Source organism: Elgaria multicarinata, chromosome 1 (assembly GCF_023053635.1).
Source record: "Elgaria multicarinata webbii isolate HBS135686 ecotype San Diego chromosome 1, rElgMul1.1.pri, whole genome shotgun sequence".
Classification (NCBI taxonomy): Eukaryota; Metazoa; Chordata; class Lepidosauria; order Squamata; family Anguidae; genus Elgaria; species Elgaria multicarinata.
Window position 1 is genome coordinate 165,987,638 of NC_086171.1, and position 19,070 is coordinate 166,006,707.

The 19,070-nt window shown below is 44.1% G+C and overlaps 1 protein-coding gene and 1 long non-coding RNA gene across 2 annotated transcripts in view; one reads left to right on the plus strand and one right to left on the minus strand.

Annotated features, from left to right (window-relative positions):
- Positions 1-928: 928 nt before the first annotated feature.
- Positions 929-4,709, plus strand: LOC134409397 (uncharacterized). The gene is made up of 2 exons (XR_010026176.1): positions 929-1,123; positions 4,535-4,709. It is a non-coding gene; the product is annotated as an uncharacterized LOC134409397 (long non-coding RNA).
- The window catches only part of PIK3C2B (phosphatidylinositol-4-phosphate 3-kinase catalytic subunit type 2 beta), a 116,090-nt gene continuing 101,644 nt past the window's right edge, over positions 4,625-19,070 (minus strand). The window contains exons 22-33 of the mRNA XM_063142103.1: positions 17,211-17,340; positions 15,993-16,129; positions 14,972-15,141; positions 13,446-13,602; positions 13,208-13,317; positions 12,795-12,996; positions 12,482-12,606; positions 11,042-11,159; positions 9,757-9,838; positions 9,013-9,119; positions 8,773-8,901; positions 4,625-6,782 (exon numbers count right to left, since the gene is read on the minus strand). Of these exons, the coding sequence (XP_062998173.1) occupies positions 6,594-6,782; positions 8,773-8,901; positions 9,013-9,119; positions 9,757-9,838; positions 11,042-11,159; positions 12,482-12,606; positions 12,795-12,996; positions 13,208-13,317; positions 13,446-13,602; positions 14,972-15,141; positions 15,993-16,129; positions 17,211-17,340 (1,656 nt within the window). The 3' untranslated portion in view covers positions 4,625-6,593. The remainder of the gene's footprint in view (positions 6,783-8,772; positions 8,902-9,012; positions 9,120-9,756; positions 9,839-11,041; positions 11,160-12,481; positions 12,607-12,794; positions 12,997-13,207; positions 13,318-13,445; positions 13,603-14,971; positions 15,142-15,992; positions 16,130-17,210; positions 17,341-19,070) is intronic.

Here is a 19,070-nt window from a genome sequence, read left to right on the forward strand (position 1 = left end):
ATAACTTCCGGGACAACACCACCATATAAGGGAAGGGTTACACCCAGGTAAGCAAGGCAAGACACATCTGGAGACCAGGAAGTTCCATGCGCTCATGGCGGCAACCATGCATCACCTCCTTCCTGTAGCCACCACTCGAGGGCAACTGAGCACGCCCAAGTGATGTAGCAAATGAGGTGAACCAATTAAACAGGGGCAAATGATGTGTAACAACTGGACTATATATATATACTGTAGTTTAAATTTGGCGGGGGTATGACCCTGTCTTGCAGCGTGAGCTAATAGGTTATCACCTATTCCCTGGAATAAACTTTTGGAACTCAACGCCTTGACAGAGATCTTTCGTGAGTGTCTCATTATTGGACTTTGGTGCACTTGAATCAGGCACATTTTCGTGCAACCGTTTCACTTTTTTGGGGGGATGCCAATCTCTCTGGCCATGGCTAGACCAGGCCTATATCCCGGGATTGTCCCGGGATCATCCCTGTGCATCCAAATGACACACAGGGAATCCCGGGAGCAGGCAGGGACGACCCATTGTCTGGGATAATCCTTAGGTCTAGCTAAGCCACCCACCCACCCCTCTTTCTCACACACACATTTTGGTAATAGTTGCTGCTGAATTGCCTGCAGCTCTGGCCAATCTTCCATTGGTGCATGTGTAGAAGCCGAAGAGAAGTCCTCATTAAAAGCAAAACAAAAGGGCAAGATGGATGGATGATATTCTGGAGGTGACAGACTTGACCTTGGGGGAGCTAGGGGTGGCAACAGCCGGCAGAAAGCTCTGGCATGGGCTGGTCCATGAAGTCACGAAGAGTCGGAAACGACTGAACGAATAAATAACAAAAAAGCACAAAGGTGAGCTGCTCTGTAAACAGTGTTAAGTTAGTGGTAGCCATAGCATCAAAGGTCAGTTACACAACATCAAGCAAGCTGGCCTAATCTCAGGACCTACAACACAAAAATGACAGTTTTGGATAAGGCCAAAGGTTTTTCTGAATTAACCCAGTGTTCTGTTTCTGTCAGCAGACAGCATGCATCTGGGAAGGGCTTGATGCCAGCACCTGGGAGCTCTCTCCAGTACTGAAGTCATCTTTACTAGATCATTGCATAGCAATATAAGGTAAGGGTTGGGAACAGAGGACCCACCAGATGTTAGACTCCAACTCCCATCAGCCCCAGCCAGCATGGCCAATTGTCAGGGATGATGGAGGTGGGAGTCCAACAACATTTGAAGGATTCCCCATACTCCTCCAGGGGTGAATGGTACAATCCTTTAAGGCTGTCAGGATATAAATACTTACCGGGAGGGTGGGAGGGGTGGGGGAAATCCCACTGAATACAGCAGGACTTTCTTCCACATAGGTTCAGGGTTAGGGAAATAGCTGCATGCATCTAAGACATGAGTTGCACTGAACTTCTGCTTAAACATAATTTGAAAATCACCAAATGAAAATCAAATGAAAAGGCAGAAAGTATAACTTTTTAAGTGAGACTTCCCACAGAACATGAGCATATTCACATATTTTGGTTTTATAATCTGATAAGTATTTATTAGAAGCATATTTTATCATTTAACTGATAATATGCCACTGTAGACAGTGTCTCTCTGAGGGAGAAAAGTAAATGCAATTTGATTTGCGCTCCATTTAAGTTATCTTTTTCTCAGCAGACTATTGCCAGAGGGTTATTTTCTTAACAGCTCATTTTATCAGAGTACACATACACTTTTCTTCTTGGGGCCAATCTCTTTTAGCGTCTTTGGTTGAACTAGAAGTACGGGTAGAGATAATATCTCAGGGAATGGTGTAAATATATGTACATACATAAATGTAAATGCAATGTTCACAAACAATACACATTTTGCAGAGCAATTTTATTATGAAGCTTCCATTTCAAACTGTGTCCCTAAAAAGAAAAATTCCAAGCAGATGTGTCATTTTGACTTTTGTGCTTCAATTACATATATATGTTACTGGAGATTTGGTACACTAACAGTGCAATCCTATACATGTCTACTAAAAATGAAGTCCAGTTGAACTCAGTGGGGCTTACTTCTGAGTATACATGTATGAATTGCACTGTTAAACTGTTCTGAAAGCTGTCTTGAAACATTTTTTCCTAGCTGTAACCTTTTTACCATACTTCCTGGATTCAGCCATTTTATTTCTTTTTTTCTTCAGCTTCCTAAACGTCATGAGGCCAATTTTCTTTCTTTTTAACGAATGCCATAGTCATGTGGGTATCATTATCCTATTGTATAAACCTTGCTGCTTTGTGTTTAGGTGTGTATGTTTGAAGTTCATACAGATGAGGAAATTTCATCCAATCATTTTAATATAAATGGCATCCTGTTTATGTAGATCATATGCTGACAACACACAGTCAAATTAGAGTAACTTGTGGCTAATATTTACAGACACGAGTGTCTTGAGAAACCTGGTTCTGTTCTTACAGATGTTTTTTTAAACACTTATGCACATGTCATCTTTAGGGGCAAGCCTGCTTTCATCAAGCCTGTTTCCATTGCCTTGAACAGCAGCAAACAGGCAGAATTTAACACGTGCCACTCAAGCTCATGTCCTGAAACTTTACCAGGAATGGGAACCATATGCCCCTCCAGATGTTGTTGTATTACAACTCCCATCATCTTTGAACATGGGCTGATGGGAGTTACAGTCTAACACATCTGGAAGGTCACATGTTCCCTACCCATCCTTTACAATGAGAAGCCTGTTCATCAACAGTCAAACTAGCACCATGTAATCTAGAACCTAGGACACTGGAAGAATCTAGTCACCACCATTTGCTTGCTTATGACACGAGGCTGTTGCAATAGCTATGCAAACTGTGCTAGAGGTGTTATTATGTTACTTGGTTGTTAAATCAACACCTGGTTAAATAGCCATGGGTATTGAATCAGTCCTAATAATTGCAGCACATTCCTACAATGCATAACAAGCGAAAGCAACATAGATTTGGAATGTTGTGGAGCTTTGTTGATGTGACAATGACACCAGCTCAGTTTATAGCAGATTTGCTTAACGAAGGCTGGTGCTGAAGACAGCTGAGGGGTGACTGAACTTGAGGGAACATATAGCCAGACCGTGGTTGGTAAAAAAAAGAAAAGAAAAAGTCATTTGTGTGCACAGAAAAAATAATGTACTCATATTTCCTGTCCAGTCACTTGAGTTGCCAGTTTCCATATGGAAGCAAAACATCTGTGCCTTTAATGTTAGGGTGCAGAACCTCAGGCCCAGGGGGCCAAATCCAGCTCTCCGATGGCCACACCCCTTTCCCCCAACCACCAATTGTTTGATGGCTTCCCAGCTTTTATGCAGTTTTTCTTCATTCCAAAAGGCTGAAATGCCTCTTCTGAGGCTTATTCCTGGCAGCAAGAGCTTTAAACTAACACATGTGTGTCCCCCATCCCTTTTGTCTTTGAACCTGCCCATCACTGAAAGGAGGACCCTGAAAGCTTTTCTGAAAATGAATTTGTCCATCAGGCTAAAAGAGCTTCTGCACCATGCTGTAATGGTTGTATAGAAAGGGTTCTGCAGTTTCAACTATTACTATTCTCACTTCCGCGCAATTAATAAAAGCCCAACAGGCAAGCCAAGAGGAAATGCCTCTTATTACATCTTTATTTATGTATTCCCTACATAGAGAAAGAAGAGAGAGTCAGTCAGGTCACCTAATCTTTGATTCCCCTATGAATATTTAAGCATGGAGACAGAATGCTCCATGGATAAAACGGCTGATAAGATCAACTTTCAGGTTGATGTGAGAGCCAAATATATAAACGAGTTAGAGTTTCAAATATTCTTGCAGATCTTGCATCCCAATAATCTTCCCTCTCTCGCAGCAATTACTTGCAATCCTCGTTATGAAGAGGCTTCAGAATAAAAATAGAACAAGCAGGAAGGATTGTGTTGATTTAAGGTAGGGGTGGGCAACTTGCAGCCTTCCAGATGTTTTAGCCTACAACTCCCATGATCACTCACCATTGGCTATGCTGTCTAGGGCTGAGGGGAGTTGTGGGCCAAAACATTTAAAAACATAAGGAAAGCCATGCTGGATCAGACCATCTAGTCCAGCACTCTGTTCACACAGTGTCCAACCAGCTGTCGATCAGGGACCCACAAGCAGAACACAGTGCAATAGCACCCTCTTACCCATGTTCCCCAGCAACTAGTGTATATAGGCTTACATTTTGCTCACCCCTGATAAAAGGTTTGAGGAAGGATGGGAGATGTGCAGTGAGACCACAAGCTACACCACCCTTATATTCATTGCCTAGGGAAGGAATATCATAGCATCCTTAACTCCCATTCTATAAGAGAGGGGAAATTGGTCATACACATTTTAGTTTAACTATATAGCTCTTTCCCCAGTATTGGATTATGGAAAAATCAAGGCCAAATGACCAAGGAACTCCTATGAAATCATCTCTTGCAAATTTTCACACCAGACACAGTGCAGCACAGCCTCTTTTATCAATCATCAGCCTTACCCATTTTTTTATTTTTTGCAGGGGCTGAGGAATTGATGAAGCAACTCTTTGAAAAGGTGATGCTTGTTTTTTCTAACCTCGCTGCAGAAGATGAAACATCACAGCTTCCACTGAATTTCATTCCTTTTTTATTCATTTATTTTTAAATCAATGCCACCGTTTTACAACCGAGAAAGATAAAAGTAACCATAAGGTGCCATCTCTACCTCATTTCCTATAGGACGGATGACATAACCACAGAACCTGGCCAAGGTTCTCTCAGGTAGTTAGTTACCTCTCTGAAATCCACCTGCATCATTGACCAGATTAATAAAATGCTACCTTCAGACCAGCCTCAATCTAGAGACGGGTAAAAAAAAAAAAAAGTCCCTCCTGCATCTCTTGGCTTTTTTCTGAACATGCCACCTGTCAGAACATTTAAAAAACGTTTAAGTTCATTTTTTCGGTCCTGAGAAACATTCCATCTCTTAGGGAATTTCCACTGTAAACAAAGAAGTCAGCAAGGGCTTGTAGATGACAGGCTCCGAGGCAGTAGGCTAGGCCCAAAGTCCACCCCCTGCCCCTGCAGGGTTATGAAGTGCTTTTATTCAAGGAGGCAAATGGCAATCCCCAAACAAGACATCCTTTAAAAATGATCTTAAAAAAACAACAACCTGGTCTTTATATAGCTGTGAAGAGAAAAGGGTTTAAACGTTGGTAATTTTCCCAGCCCCACATTGTTTTCTACAAAGTTTTATTATTTTCAAAAAAGGACTGCAAAGAAATTGCTCATGGCTACCTGCTCTACAGGAGTTGTTGCAATGCAGTTGGTACACACAAAGGCTTCAAGAAAGATCAGTATCAAATGCCAGGTAATCTTTTGATCAATTGCCCAGCATCTTTGTATTTGATTCCCTGCCTCCCACCCACAGTCTTGGAAGAAGAGCCAATGATGACACCAAAGAAGGTAATCTGTAACAGCTTTAAGGCTAGCTAAAGCAATCTGCATTTTAGGCAATGGGAGTTAGGTCACCTAGAAAGAAGTAACCACACACAGGAGACCAACTGTTACAAGGTGTTTTGCTAATTCAAAACAGATTCTGCACAGTCACAGTTTTGGAGAGATGAGGCCAACACCTCCTGGCTTATGTCCACAAAAATCTCTCTGCTTTCAAGACTTAACACAATTTATCCCATCAGATACTGCTCTGCAGACTGGTCAAAAGAACACAAATGTGACCAGCGATTCAGATCAGGGAGCAAGGAAGTGGAAACAATACACAGTTCTCAGACACTTGCTATGCTCACACTTGGAATCAAGAGGAATGCAGTTGCCTTCTGTCTTCCCCAGACAAGTCCAGGTGTTAGTCCAAGAGAGCATGCCTTCTAGGTTACGTCTCCTAGTAAGAAATCAGGAATTGTAAGCTCTACATATGTACAAGTTACATAGCTCTCCTTTGGAAGCAAATTCTCCAAGATGGCTTGAGTTGGAGCACACCAGCTCCTATTCCAGAGATAAGGGTTCAATCTACCATTCATACCCACCCCAAATATGTCCTCTCCCTCCCTGGCCCTGCTCAAGTTCTTATGCAAATATTCCTTTAAAAGAAAAGAAAAAAGGTAAAAACATCCTTGTAAAAGTCCAGTAAGAACTTCATTGATGATACGTCCCACCCTGCAACGTTTCTTCTCCATATGGAATCCGCCCTACGTTCCATCTGTTGTTATGTGGTTTTTTTAAATTTTATTTTTAAATTGAAAATATCCCAAAGGGGAAAAAAGCCCCTAACATTTCACCCCTCCCCCACCGTAAGTCATTGCTCCCTTGACACAAGGTAAATGTATAAAAAAGATCCATCTACAGCAGCCATTTCAAGTCATAGAAGAATTTCCTATCATGACTCTACCCCTCACAATGCTCACTCTCCACAGGAAATTAACCCTTCATTTGCAGAGAAACAATATATCCATCCTTCTTATTTTCAGGAAACTAAATCCTTTCAGATAGACCAGGATACAACTCCTGGAACATGCACCAATTCCCAGGAACTCCCATGGGGCCAGAGTGGTTCCAAAGACACAGTGGCTGCCTTGCTGCTCTTCACATGGTCCCGTGGCTCCTAGAGCCCAATTCAAACCAGCCCATCTTCTCCTGCGTCAGATCCAGGTCCCGTAGTCTGATAATGACTTCGCCGAGGAGGATGTTCTCCCAAAAGCCCTCTTCACTCAGGACACTCAGGTGCAGCTCCCGCTGGTGGAGGTCTCCTTTAGGAATCCCATCGTAGACAAGCTGCAAGATAAAGAAAGTTTCAGGCAGTGAACCAACCCACTCTCTCCTTAGAAGAGGGAACAAGAGCTATGCTGGGTCAGACCAAAGGTCCATCTAGTCCACCATCCTGCTCACACAGTGGCTAACCAGCCAGCTGTGGGAAACCCACAAGCAGGACATGTGTGCAACAGCACCTTCCCACCCACGTTCCCCAGCAACTGGGATACATAGGCTTACTGTCTCTGATACTGGAGGTGGCATATAGTCATCAGGACTAGAAGCCATTGATAGTCTTCTCCTCCAGGAAATTGTCCAACCCCCTTTTAAAGCCATCCAAATTGGGGGGCATCCCTACATCTTGTAGCAAACTCCACAGTTTAATTCTGTGCTGTGTGAAGAAGTCCTTCTTTTTATCTGTCCTGAGTCTCTCACTAATCAGTTTCATGGGATGACCCCAGGTTCTAGTATTATGAGAGAGAGAGAGAGAGAGAGAGAGAGAGAGAGAAATGTCTCCCTATCCACATTCTCCACAGCATGCATAATTTTCTACACTTCTATCATGTCTCCCCTTACGAGTAGCTGCCTACAATAGCATGAGAAGGTGCAGCAGTCTTAGCTCTCCAAAGCAGAATGTCAGGTGGAGTAATTCTGTGCACTTTTACAATGCATCTTAACACAGATTGTATGTTGTGTCTAGCATTTAGACCATGACAGGTATCATCTGTCACAGAAAACCAAGAATAGCTGCTATCAAACAACCATTAATACCAGTCTTTAAAGAAACCTCTGTGGTATTTGATTCAGCTAGGGTAGAAGGCCTGACACAATTTTAAATAAATACCGTATTTTCCGGCGTATAAGACGACTGGGCGTATAAGACGACCCCCAACTTTTGAGAAGATTTTCCTGGGTTAAAAAGTCATCTTATACGCCAGAAAATACAGAAGTTGTCATGGCCACACTGTAGTGAATTCTCAATGCTGTGATTCTGTGTGCAAAGCATATGCTCACTTCCCTGATCTACTTTGTAATCCAGTCTTTCCCATGCTGGTGCCTTCCAGCTATATTGGACTACAACTCCCAGAATCTCCCGGCCAGCATAGCTGGAAGGCACCAGGTTGGGGAAGGCTCTTGTAGTCCTTCAGCTGCACATAATGGGCGTAGGGCAATGCTAGCAGACTGCAATTTTTGCCTGAGTGCAGAAGTTAATACAGGACTCAGTGCAGGCTGTTGGCTCCGATGTCATGGAGGGTGGTGAATCCACTCCAAGTTTAAGTCAGAACTCTAAAGGAGTTATCCAAGGTGCTTCAGAATTCTGGCTGGTTCTGACTGAAACCCAAGGAGGATTCACCGCCCCACCGACATCGGAGCCACCAGCCTCTACTGGGTCTGTTCCAGCCATTGCTTACAGATAGGCTTTCTGCTATTTCGAGATAAATACAGCAGTTTCTTCTTGGCAAAGCAAATATAAACGGAACTACTAATGTGGGCAAAAGCCCTCTGATCCTGTTTCCCTGCAAGGAAGTTCATCTCACATTAACCCTAATCCTTGGAAGCTGTTGATGTGTTGCTGTTGTTTTGCTGGAAGCTGCATCAAAGCATCAGCTCCTTTGCACAAAGTGCTGCATTTGCATTATTCTAACCTGAGCAAACTGGCCAGGAATCCGAAGCAATCATTTTTGGACTGAATCCATTATCTGAATATAGCAAGGTATAGAAGAGGGCAAACAGACACCTCTGGAGCAAAATACTGCCCCCCCCTTCCAGACAGCTTACATTTCAGTATCTGCAGTCCACAGTTTTATCTGCTCCAACATCTGCCTTCCCATGCCTCAGCCCATTAAGGCAGAGGTGGGGAAAGTGTGGCTGTCCAGATCTTGTTAGACTACAATTCCCATAATTCCTAGTTAGCATAGCCAACGCTGAGGGGCAACGTCAGCTGCAGTCTAACAACTTTTGGCGGGCCACACTTTCCCATCCCTGCATTAAGGCAACGTGTGCACGAGCGTACCATTTCATTGTAAGTTGGGTTGCAGGTTTTTCGGGCAACTTTGGTTTTCCTCTTGGTGGTTTTCTGGGGATCGGGCAGAAGGTAGATCTTTACGTAAGGGTCAGGGTCACTGCCATCCTGAATAGGCTGCTGAAAGAGAGAAATGAAACTAATCAGCGGTGTCAGTTGCTGGAACCACAGAAGGGATGTGAAAAGCTTCATGGGCAGCCACCACAGGGATGGGCACAGCTCATCACCTACCAGACCTCGAATGTGCATCACCATGATAAAGAGCTTGTTGTTCTTGTAGGAGACGGACAGCTTCACCTCCCCGCCCACTTTTCCAACAGGTTGGGACCATGTTGCATCTAGGAAACAAACAAACGAATAAGCAAACACTCAGCAGTGTTTGCATGGCAGAATCATTGCGCAACAATGAGGCAAGGTACAACACCCAGAACAGAGAGGCGTCTGCACCTTTCCATAAAAGTTTTGTCACACTTGAGAAAACATTAACCTTTATTTTAAAAAATTTAAAATACATAGATAAGCATATTAATACCAAAATCAATACAATAGAATGCCCCCTTGTCAAATTTTTGCACCTACTCTAACCAATACACTATCTCTCCTTTGTATTGCTTTGTACATGTGTAACATACTTTAAGATCTGTCGCATAATGGCAATGTAAACCTCATGCCGGTTCCTGGGAGATATAAGACGCAATTGAACTTTAGGAGGAAGCAGCAAGTTCTCTCATGTAACCAGCGCTTTTGTCTTCTTTTCCAAACTGGAGATTGCTATAGATTTCACCTCCAGGTGGGCAGCATGAACCACCCAGAGAGCTTCAGCTATTGGGCGGTATAAAAATGTAATAAATAAATAAATAATAAAAGCATGAGAGCGCTTCCTTCGTTCCCATCCACCCACCTCAGTACTGGCCCCTGTGCAAAAGCAGAATGTTGAAGATGACAACTCCTACTACTTATATTCTACAGATTTACCTGCAGGCTTTGGGGCTGGGTTGGTGCCTGCAGCAATTTCATCTCTTGGAAGTGGGTGGAAAAATGTATACACCAAATCGCACTACAAGGAAAAGCATAATATTAGGGCACAATTTTACTTGGTCAATAGCGAGTCACCTACTTCTGATCTGCATTTGAGCACGACAATGGGAATTTGGGTGCGTATCTTGCCTTAACTGGGAGAGGCACCATGTTGAGAAGGTTCTACCCTTAAAGGTGGCCTCAAAACAATTTTCAATAAATAAATAAATAAATAAATAAATATAAAAACAATGAATTCTCATCATAAGCCAATTGCTTTTTGAGCCTCCCCCACCATGATGAATTCTAAAGCTCTTTACTACTTATAAGGGTTATGTATCTTAATTACACACTAGCATAAATGTTAGGGTTGTTACCCCACTTTATATGAATGGGAGAACTAGGGTACATAACAGGTAATCCAGTTTGCCTACCCCAAGGTCCCAGAAGAGCTTAGAACGCATCCTTGATAGCACTACCCTCATCTCAGTCTCCCATTCATCAATCAAGTCCTCCTGCCTTCCATGTGCTGAACACTGTCCAGCAGTGATTTCAGAAAGTACCTGCACTTACTGTTTGGCAAGCAAGGGGAATGCCGTTTAAAATTTCCACAGGTATTAACAAAGCTTGCTAGACCAGAATGGCAAAAGCATTTGTAGAAGAATCCCAAGGGCATATTGTGCATGAGATTTGCAGAACAGTTTAGATGCAACTATTATACATGGCAGTCTCTGCCTACAAATGATCCTTAGTTTTGTTGATGTTAACCCCTTCCCTCTACATTGACCTGGTTCTCAAGTAAAGACAAATCATGGTTTAATTAACACGTCTGTTGAATTGGGGGTTGTTGTTACCTGAAAACCCTGAACTATGGGTTAACTGTGGGTTAACAAACAACCCACAAAGAGAACCCATGGTTTGTTGTTGGGTTATGAAAAGTGGGTTGTTTAAACTATGTGATGAAATTGTGTGTGAACCCAGAATTACGGGTTGTTTTGTCAGGCAGCAGTGGCAGTGGGCAAGAGCAGTAAAAAATCCAGCCTCTTTACATGCTACTACTGCAGTGCTGCAAAGGCAGTTGGGTAGGAAGAGAGTGGGCAAAGAAGGAGGGAAACAAACAACACAGGGACTGAAAAACAAACTATGGTTTGTTTGATTGTCTGCCAGACAAACCCTGGGTAGGACAACAAACCATGGTTTAAATAAAACATGCATTAGTATTACATGTGAATCAGGTCATTACCTCAGCCACCTCAGGGGCTGCATGGATCAGATGCCAAATGTAACCATTCAGTTCCTCTTTCCTCCTCTCAGCCACTGCCTCTCCTCGTGACCGTCCAATCACAAACCTGTTAGGAAAGCTAGAAAATCACAGGGATGGGGGGAATTGGAGAAAAGATTTTTTAAGCAGATTCCAGCTATCAAGAAAAGCAAATCTCAATTGAAACAGCAGAATTCCCCCAAATCCTTGCTTTTTGCAATGATAGTTACACACAAATTAATTGTAAATGGATTGTTCCTATCATATTGTAGTGGCTGTCAGATGGAACACCTGTAAATGAAGCTTGCAGTTAACTTTGTACTATGATGCACGCACGTACGCACGCACACACACACACACACACACACTTCTCTGTGTAAGATGGGTCTCTTAGGTGGGCAGTTTCCTATATGAGACCCACTATTCTTACAAGAAGGCACAGTTATCTACACAAGCAAAAACAGACATCTGTGAGACAAGTGCTTTGACACATCTTGGCTGGGCTGATGGGAGATGCAGTCCAAGAACATCTGGAGGGGCACACATTCCCTACTACTTTACATCTTAATTCAGTGAGAACGTCAACTCTTTAAACAATCTGTTCTTTACAGACCATGTACCTGTGCTTGCAGGGTCCTCAGCTCAATGGCATTTCCATGAAGGTCAAACTGTAAGAAGCTTTTGGGAATCTAGCTCCTACACTCTCTCTGCACCTACAATTCTGCCATGCATTGCCACTTACTTCAAGTTAATGAGCTGTGAGATCAAATTCTAAGTCACTTCTGTTCACCTGACCAACAGGAGTGAAAATCTTACTCAGTTGTGCTTCCTATTAAAAGCTGTGGAATTGGCTTTACCAGGGTGGGATGGGTTGCAATGAAAACAGCATATTACATGTGAAGAAACCACCCAAGGATTTTCTTTCCTGTGATCAAAAGTACAATTCAAGGAACAAACAAGCCTCACCATTAAGGGCACTGGATCAGAACCAGTTCCCCCTGTTCACCGCTTGCAGTTCCAGTCTTCAACACCAAAACATGGCAGTGCAAAATTAATCAGAGTCTTTGATTCAGACGTCAGCACATACCACAGACGCAGAGCAAATCCATTTCTCAAGCAAGACACATAACGAAGGCGAGGACAAGAACCCTAGTGGGTCGTTAGCTAATCAGAGGAGAGATTCTTTTGTGACCCCTCATATGGTGATCACTTAGATTTCAAGTGCAAGCAAAATTAAGGGGGAAACTTAATTTCATTAAAAATAAACAAACAGGGAAGCATAAACAAGCATCCAGGAAACAATTATGCTTCCCTTAAACATGTACCTAGACCGTTTCACAGGTTTGCACCTGTATTGTTTGTGAGTGTGTACAGAGTAAAGCAACAATGGAGGCAGGGGCTTGTAAGCCAAATGGGGCTAACCTGGGAAGGTGCGAGGAGGGGAAGATGAGGCGCAACTTGTTGTGCAGCTCCTGGAACTCTTCAAAGGTGCGCTGGATGTAGGTGGTCTCAGAGGGGCTCTCTCGTTTCACCTTCACAATATATATCTGCAAGGCAGGGAGAAAGGTTCTCTTGATAGCCCAGCTGTCCCTCTGAGATGTTGCTCCATGAGTGATACAGACTGCCCCTTGCTTTGAACCCCCACTTCCAGGATGCCCATGAGACTAGCTCCCCTCACATTGTTTTCACCCTACCACCCGCCTGTTGTACCAAAATGGCCATTGAAGTGACTCACATAGCCCTTGCTGGGATTGAAGACCTTCTCATGGCGGCAGAGGAAGACGTCAACGATTCGGCTGGATGTCTTGACGGTGTGCACGCGGGGGGCAAAGGAGAGCGTTGGCCGAGAATCAGAGGCCGTGAACTTCATCTGTGCCAAGTTGTGAATGAAGAAGTTTAGCTTCGTGGCTACACTGCCCAAGCTGGACTCTATCAACCTGCACCAAAGGAGGAAACATCAAGGTAGTAGAATGACATGGAATTGTCTGCTCTGCCCCAAGATTTTCTGAGGACACGGTGGACCTCTCACAGAGGACCCTGAAACACCAAGCTTTCCCTAGTTCTCTGTAGACCATGGGAAACTGAGATTCTTGGGGGCTTCCTTTTCCACCTTTCCAGCCATTAGGTTTAAGGACAATATTCCCTCACCTGGTGAAATACGTAGTGGCATCGGCCTCCGAGTCTTGGGGTCTCAGTGCATCATAGACATACTTTAGGTCCTCAAGGTCAGAGAGCTCAGGGATACCACAGGACAGCATCTGGGCACCAAAGTGTACAGAAATTAGTATAAGAAAACAAAGAAGTGTGAAGCCCCTAAACTGGGACTGTGCTGTCTGAACCAAGGCAGTGCTACTAGAGAGCATGGCAAACAGAGTAGGCGTCTCACCAGGCCCAAAAGGTTGAGGAAGAGGTGGGTGTGCTTGCGGATCAGGTTGTACGCCTGGCAACAGAGATCAACGAAGTCATGGAAGCGGCTGGACGGCTTGTCCCCACCATTGATGACATAAGCCATGTCTGACGTGAAGACAAATGGAGCCCGGTCCCTGTATGGAAGATTTGTGCATACATCGTGATGCAGCTGATCCCAAGGATGAAAGAATCGCTTTCATTCTCAAACACACCTCAATGCACTCAAAGAGTATTAGGTTCTATTAAATCCACAAATGGCCCACATTATTCAGAAGGACTTTAAAACAGTCCCATCTTTAAACGTAGCCACATGTCTGGTGTGAGCTGTGTACTTATAGCAGGAAAAATCCGGAAGCATTTGGCAGAGAAAATAATTATCTGTGTTTTGCATTCAATGAACAAGGCTTTTGCAGTATGATATTGGACAAGTCAAATGCCACATTCATAAGGACTAGCAACTTGCTGTGCCAAAAACAGTTTACCCCCAACCTAGAAAACATATTATTACATTTAGAGATGCTGTTGCTAGCTAATTGGCCACTGTATGAACAGAATGCTGGACTAGATGGATCTTGGTCTGATCCAATATGGCTCTTATATTCTCATGAATTAGAAGGTGTGTGTTTTTAATTGTCACAAAACAAACTAAAATGTTTGGAATATTTTAACCAACATTGAGCAAAGTTGTCGCTTTCACACAGCCATCCTAATCCCAAGAACCACTGGCTGGTGGGGTTTAGGATAGGGCAAAGGTGTCCCCCTGGCAGGAGAGAAAAGCTGTATGGGGGGGGACATTCACCCCAGGGACCCCAATTAAGTCTGTAGAAAGCTCCGTGGGCATACACTGCTTTCCCGCCAGTTGATTTCCATCTAATGGAATGACATTTTCAGCTGTTTTGCTACTACTGGGCCCCTTTTTCAGGGTTATTATAAATTATTATTATTATTATTATTATTATTATTATTATTATTATTATTATTATAAAAGCACTCATCCTATAAGCTTCCCACTGGTTTAAAATGGGACATACATCTGCAACGCTCTTGCTTGTAACTGATGTGTTTCCCATGCAAATGTCATGAAATTTACAGGTTTTCTGCTACCATCTCAGGGCAAATTACCCGCCAAATTTGTATGGATTGGACAAAGGGGGCGCATTTGATTGTTGGAGCCTCGTTGATGGAAGAGCTGGCATGTCTTTACCAGTTTCATAGCTTTCTTCGTTGCCCCTCCCTAACTGAGCTTTATACAGAGTGTTCCAGGAATGTATGCATTTGCAAACACAATGTAAATGGCTCTTGTCAATTTCATAAGTAAATCTATTTGCAAAGCAATGCCTCCTTTATGAAACTAACATGAGAAATTAAAACCAAGGTGTCCACAATAGTTCTTCACCTTCATTTATTTTCACATTTGTTTCTGAAACTAACACATGCCCTGAAGCATCAACAACTCAGTGAGCCGTGCACACATATGCTCTCGTGTTTGCTTAGAATGCTCACCTCTTGATGTTGCCAAACATCTGGGCATGGCCCAGAAAGCGGCCAAAGTCAATATGGAACATATGCCCTGTGGTCTTGAGCATGATGTTGTCGTTGTGCCGGTCACAGATTCCCAGCACGTAAGTGGCTACACAGCAGCCAGCACACGAGTAGATGAAGTTCTCCACTGCCTGGGAGATGAAAACGGATGTTAGAACAGTCATGTAAAGAGCTGAGTGGGAAAGCAATGAGGCCAGGCAAGATACGGTGGAGGACACTTGAAAAATCTTCTGCAGCATGTGGAGGAATATTTGAGGAAGAATATATACAGTGTGTGTGCACGCACCCCATCTTGCTTTCTGGAACAAGTTGGGCCCCTGGGGTGGCAAAAAGGTATCTCAAACTACCTTGCAACAACCTATGATCTTCGCTTAGCTGCAGTTACACGTAACATTCTCCTCTCTGAAACTTCCTGTGGGTTAAGTGCCTGTGCCAGCCAGGCACTCCCTTAGATTGTAAGCCACATGGCAGATTGTCTTGTTTTGTTTTATTCTGTACAGTGCCATGAACAATGATGGCGCTTTATAAATAAATAATAATAATTCAGAATCATAGAGCAGCTTTCTCACGGCCTCCCATTTTGGATAAGAGAAAAGTTCTTTTCCTAATGCAGACTTTTAAGGTGGAAATGCTTGCTTCCTGCACATCCACAGTCTTGTTCATTTTGTGCTGTTTTAGAAAACTGACGTCACATTTTGCAATCTTCTTTGCACAATTAATTTCTTTAAAATAAAGAAAGAAAGTGGGCTTCCACACAATCCAACATTTGCTAAGGAAACATAACAATTTGGACCTGCAAGGAAAGCCATGTGCACATACACAAGTCCAGATCATGATGTTTCTGCTCTGTTTTTGTCATTACTCAACTCGCTAGACTCGAAATAGAACACACCAGCTTTTACATTGGTGTAATCTTGGAACATAACTAAGAGTCGCCCCTCAGGCAAAGGAAGTTATTGTCTCCCTCTTCACCTGACTTTACCTTCTCATATTCGTCCTCCTTGGGGTTGTGCTTCTGTAGCCAGTCTGCGAGGGGACGATCCTTGAAGGAGCCTGTCACACCATGCTCCACCTGGATCTTTCGCAAGGTTTCGGCATTGGGGATCATCTCCACCATCCCTACAACACACAGCAATAAGATTGTCAAGAAACTCCCACAACCACTCAGCCTCGAAAGAATCCAAATTGGGCTGGGATTTTTACAATAAAGGCTTTGAAACATCATTTCCCTTTTGTGAATAAAGTGAAGCCTAGGTTTAGATGTTCAGAAAAGGGACTTCCTTCGTTGGCTAAGACACGAACTATGTTGTTGATTGAACTCCAAGGTCCAGGCTGAAGTACCTACCCACGATTTATTTAATTTATTTATTTATTACGTTTCTATACCACCCAAGAGCCAAAATGATCCTTCCATGTTCTAGAATTCTAGGGATGCTTGTGCAGGTCTCCTCAGAAGGATGTTACAGATAAACCAATGCATCTTGGCACAAGCAACTGCCCAGCACAATTAAAGTACAGAATTCTCTACCAGAGGATGCCGCAGTGACTACTTACATCAGCGGCGTGGAACCTCAGGACCATGGGCCAAATCCAGCCCTCCGTGGTTCCCCGGATGGACATATCCCTTTCCCCTCATTCTACCCTCTTTCCCCACAGCTGCTTTTTGGAGATTTCCAGGCCTTTGTGGGTCCCCCCCCCATTCTAAAAGTTTGAAAAAAAACTCTCTTAAGGCTTAGTTACTGGCAGTAAGAGCGTTCAGCTAAAATGTGCTGGGATTTGGGCTATTTGGTCCCTTTTGCCTTGCCCACCACTGGAATGTGGCCCCCAACATCTTCGGTGAAATTAAATTTGGCCCTTGGGCCGAAAGAGGTTTGTGAATCTGTCTTCAAACCTCCACGTTCTTTTCTTAACTCTGATTAACAGACAGTAGGGGAAAAACATGCCATTTGGCTAGCTGTTATAGGGAGATGGACTGGGAAACTAACCCTAAACCTTTGGTCGGGTTCAGCAAGGCCATTTTTTATGTTCTTAGTCTACTACCAGAGAGGTGGTCGCTTGCAGCTCCCTGAATATCTCTATCTCAGTTTTGAAATCAGTTGTTCTATCACAGATTTTACTAGCTTGAAAGCACTGTAACTTCAACTGAGCAAGAGGAACCAACAGGTAAAGGAAATAGTTTCAGACATGGATCCAAACTTACCCCTCCCACGGCCTGTGGAAAAGCAACGGAATATGACCATGCGCATGTCCAAGCCTTCTTGCACCCAGATCTTGTTCATGATGCGAATCATCTGCAAGGTTAGCATGTCCTGCCGGAGATCATCTCCACACTGTTGGGAGTTTAAAGGGCACAATGTAAGGGAGGAAGCTTCCAGGGTTTCATAACAGTGGATCAACTGGAGGAAGCCACCAAAGATCTTTCCTCATTTCAGGGCATCCAACTCTACATGAAACACTCTTCAATTTCAAAAAGGACACTTGCACCAACTTTAACACGAAGCGTCAAACTACGCATTATGTAGCATGTAGCTGAAGGTTATCATCTTCTTTAACTCTAGAGAAAGTGAACATGGCCCCAATTTGGATCAGGACCACTATACACCAGGAGGGGAGGACTGAGCTGCCTCTCCTTGCAGGTAAATTAAGACTCCAGCCAGCTACTAAGCATTGGGCAATTCTACTGGGGAGCTGTAAAGGGGAACTGAACAGGACTCTGATTGGGCCATTTGAATTGCATCAGCTGCCTCTCCTTGCAGGTAAATTAAGACTCCAGCCAGCTGGAGGCGCAAGCCTTCGGCGCGAGCCGAAGGGCGAGAGCACAAGGGCTCTCGGCCTGTGGCTCTCAGCCGTGGGCACGAAGCCATCAGGCACAACACCTCAGAGGAAGAACCCCAACCCCGGACCAGTCTGCACTACCTCGGCTCAGGACATGTTCTCCTGCACTGTCGGGCTATTACTTTGGCAATGCAACTACCTTAACCCACCCTATCTGTCTGCACTTCTCTGTGCCTACCTTCTTGCTTGCTGCTACTGCTCTTGACCAGACCAGCTCTGGTTAATCCCGTCCCACGCCTATCTTACTTCCCTGCCTACCTGCCTTCTCTCTCCTCATTTCTTCCTTTAATTCCTTTCTCCCCATACCTGTCCCTATGGCTCGCTCCAATTTCATCTCTCCCAACTTAGTTCCTATTCGATGTCTCCCCCCTTCCCAGCTGCCTTTCTCGTGTTCATTATGGAACTGTCGCTCTATTGCTTCCAAGGCCCCTGTCATCCAGGACTTGTTTTTCTCCAGACCCCTTCACCTCCTTGCTCTAACTGAAACCTGGCTCCCTGCCCATGATACCGCCACCTCAGCTGCCCTCTCTCATGGAGGACTCTCTTTCTCTCACTCGAGTCGCCCAGAGGGTCGAGGTGGTGGTGTGGGTCTTTTATTATCGAGTTTCTGCCAGTTCCAGCCTCTTCCAATTCCACCTTCACACTGTTTCTCCTCCTTTGAGGCACATGTGGTGAGACTCTTCGCTCCGCTGCGACTGCGGGTTGCAGTTCTCTACCGCCCCCCTGGCTCATCCTCTAAATTTCTCTCTGATCTGGACTCATGGCTGTCCTTTCTCCTCTCTGACAACTCTCCTACTCTGATCTTGGGTGACTTCAATATCCATGTGGATGACCCTCACGATGCTGCAGCTCTACGATTTCGCTCCTTATCTTCCTCTTACGATCTCAAGCTCTGCTCTGAAGCACCCACACATTCCCTTGGACACTGTCTGGATCTTGTCCTCACTCGGAACTGCTCTGTCCTGGACTTTTCTATTGTTGACTTTCCTCTGTCAGATCATCATCTAGTCTCTTTCAATATTACTCACAATCCCCCTCCTTCACGTCCTGCTTCACGCCCTTGTCGTGACCTGCATTCTATCAACTATGAGGCTTTCTCTCAGTCTCTAGCCTCCTCTCTTCCTTCTGTCTTCACAGCCGTCTCCTTGGACTCAGCCGTCTCCTCCTTTAACTCCACATTGTCTTCAACTCTTGATAATCTTGCTCCATCTACAACTCGGATAAT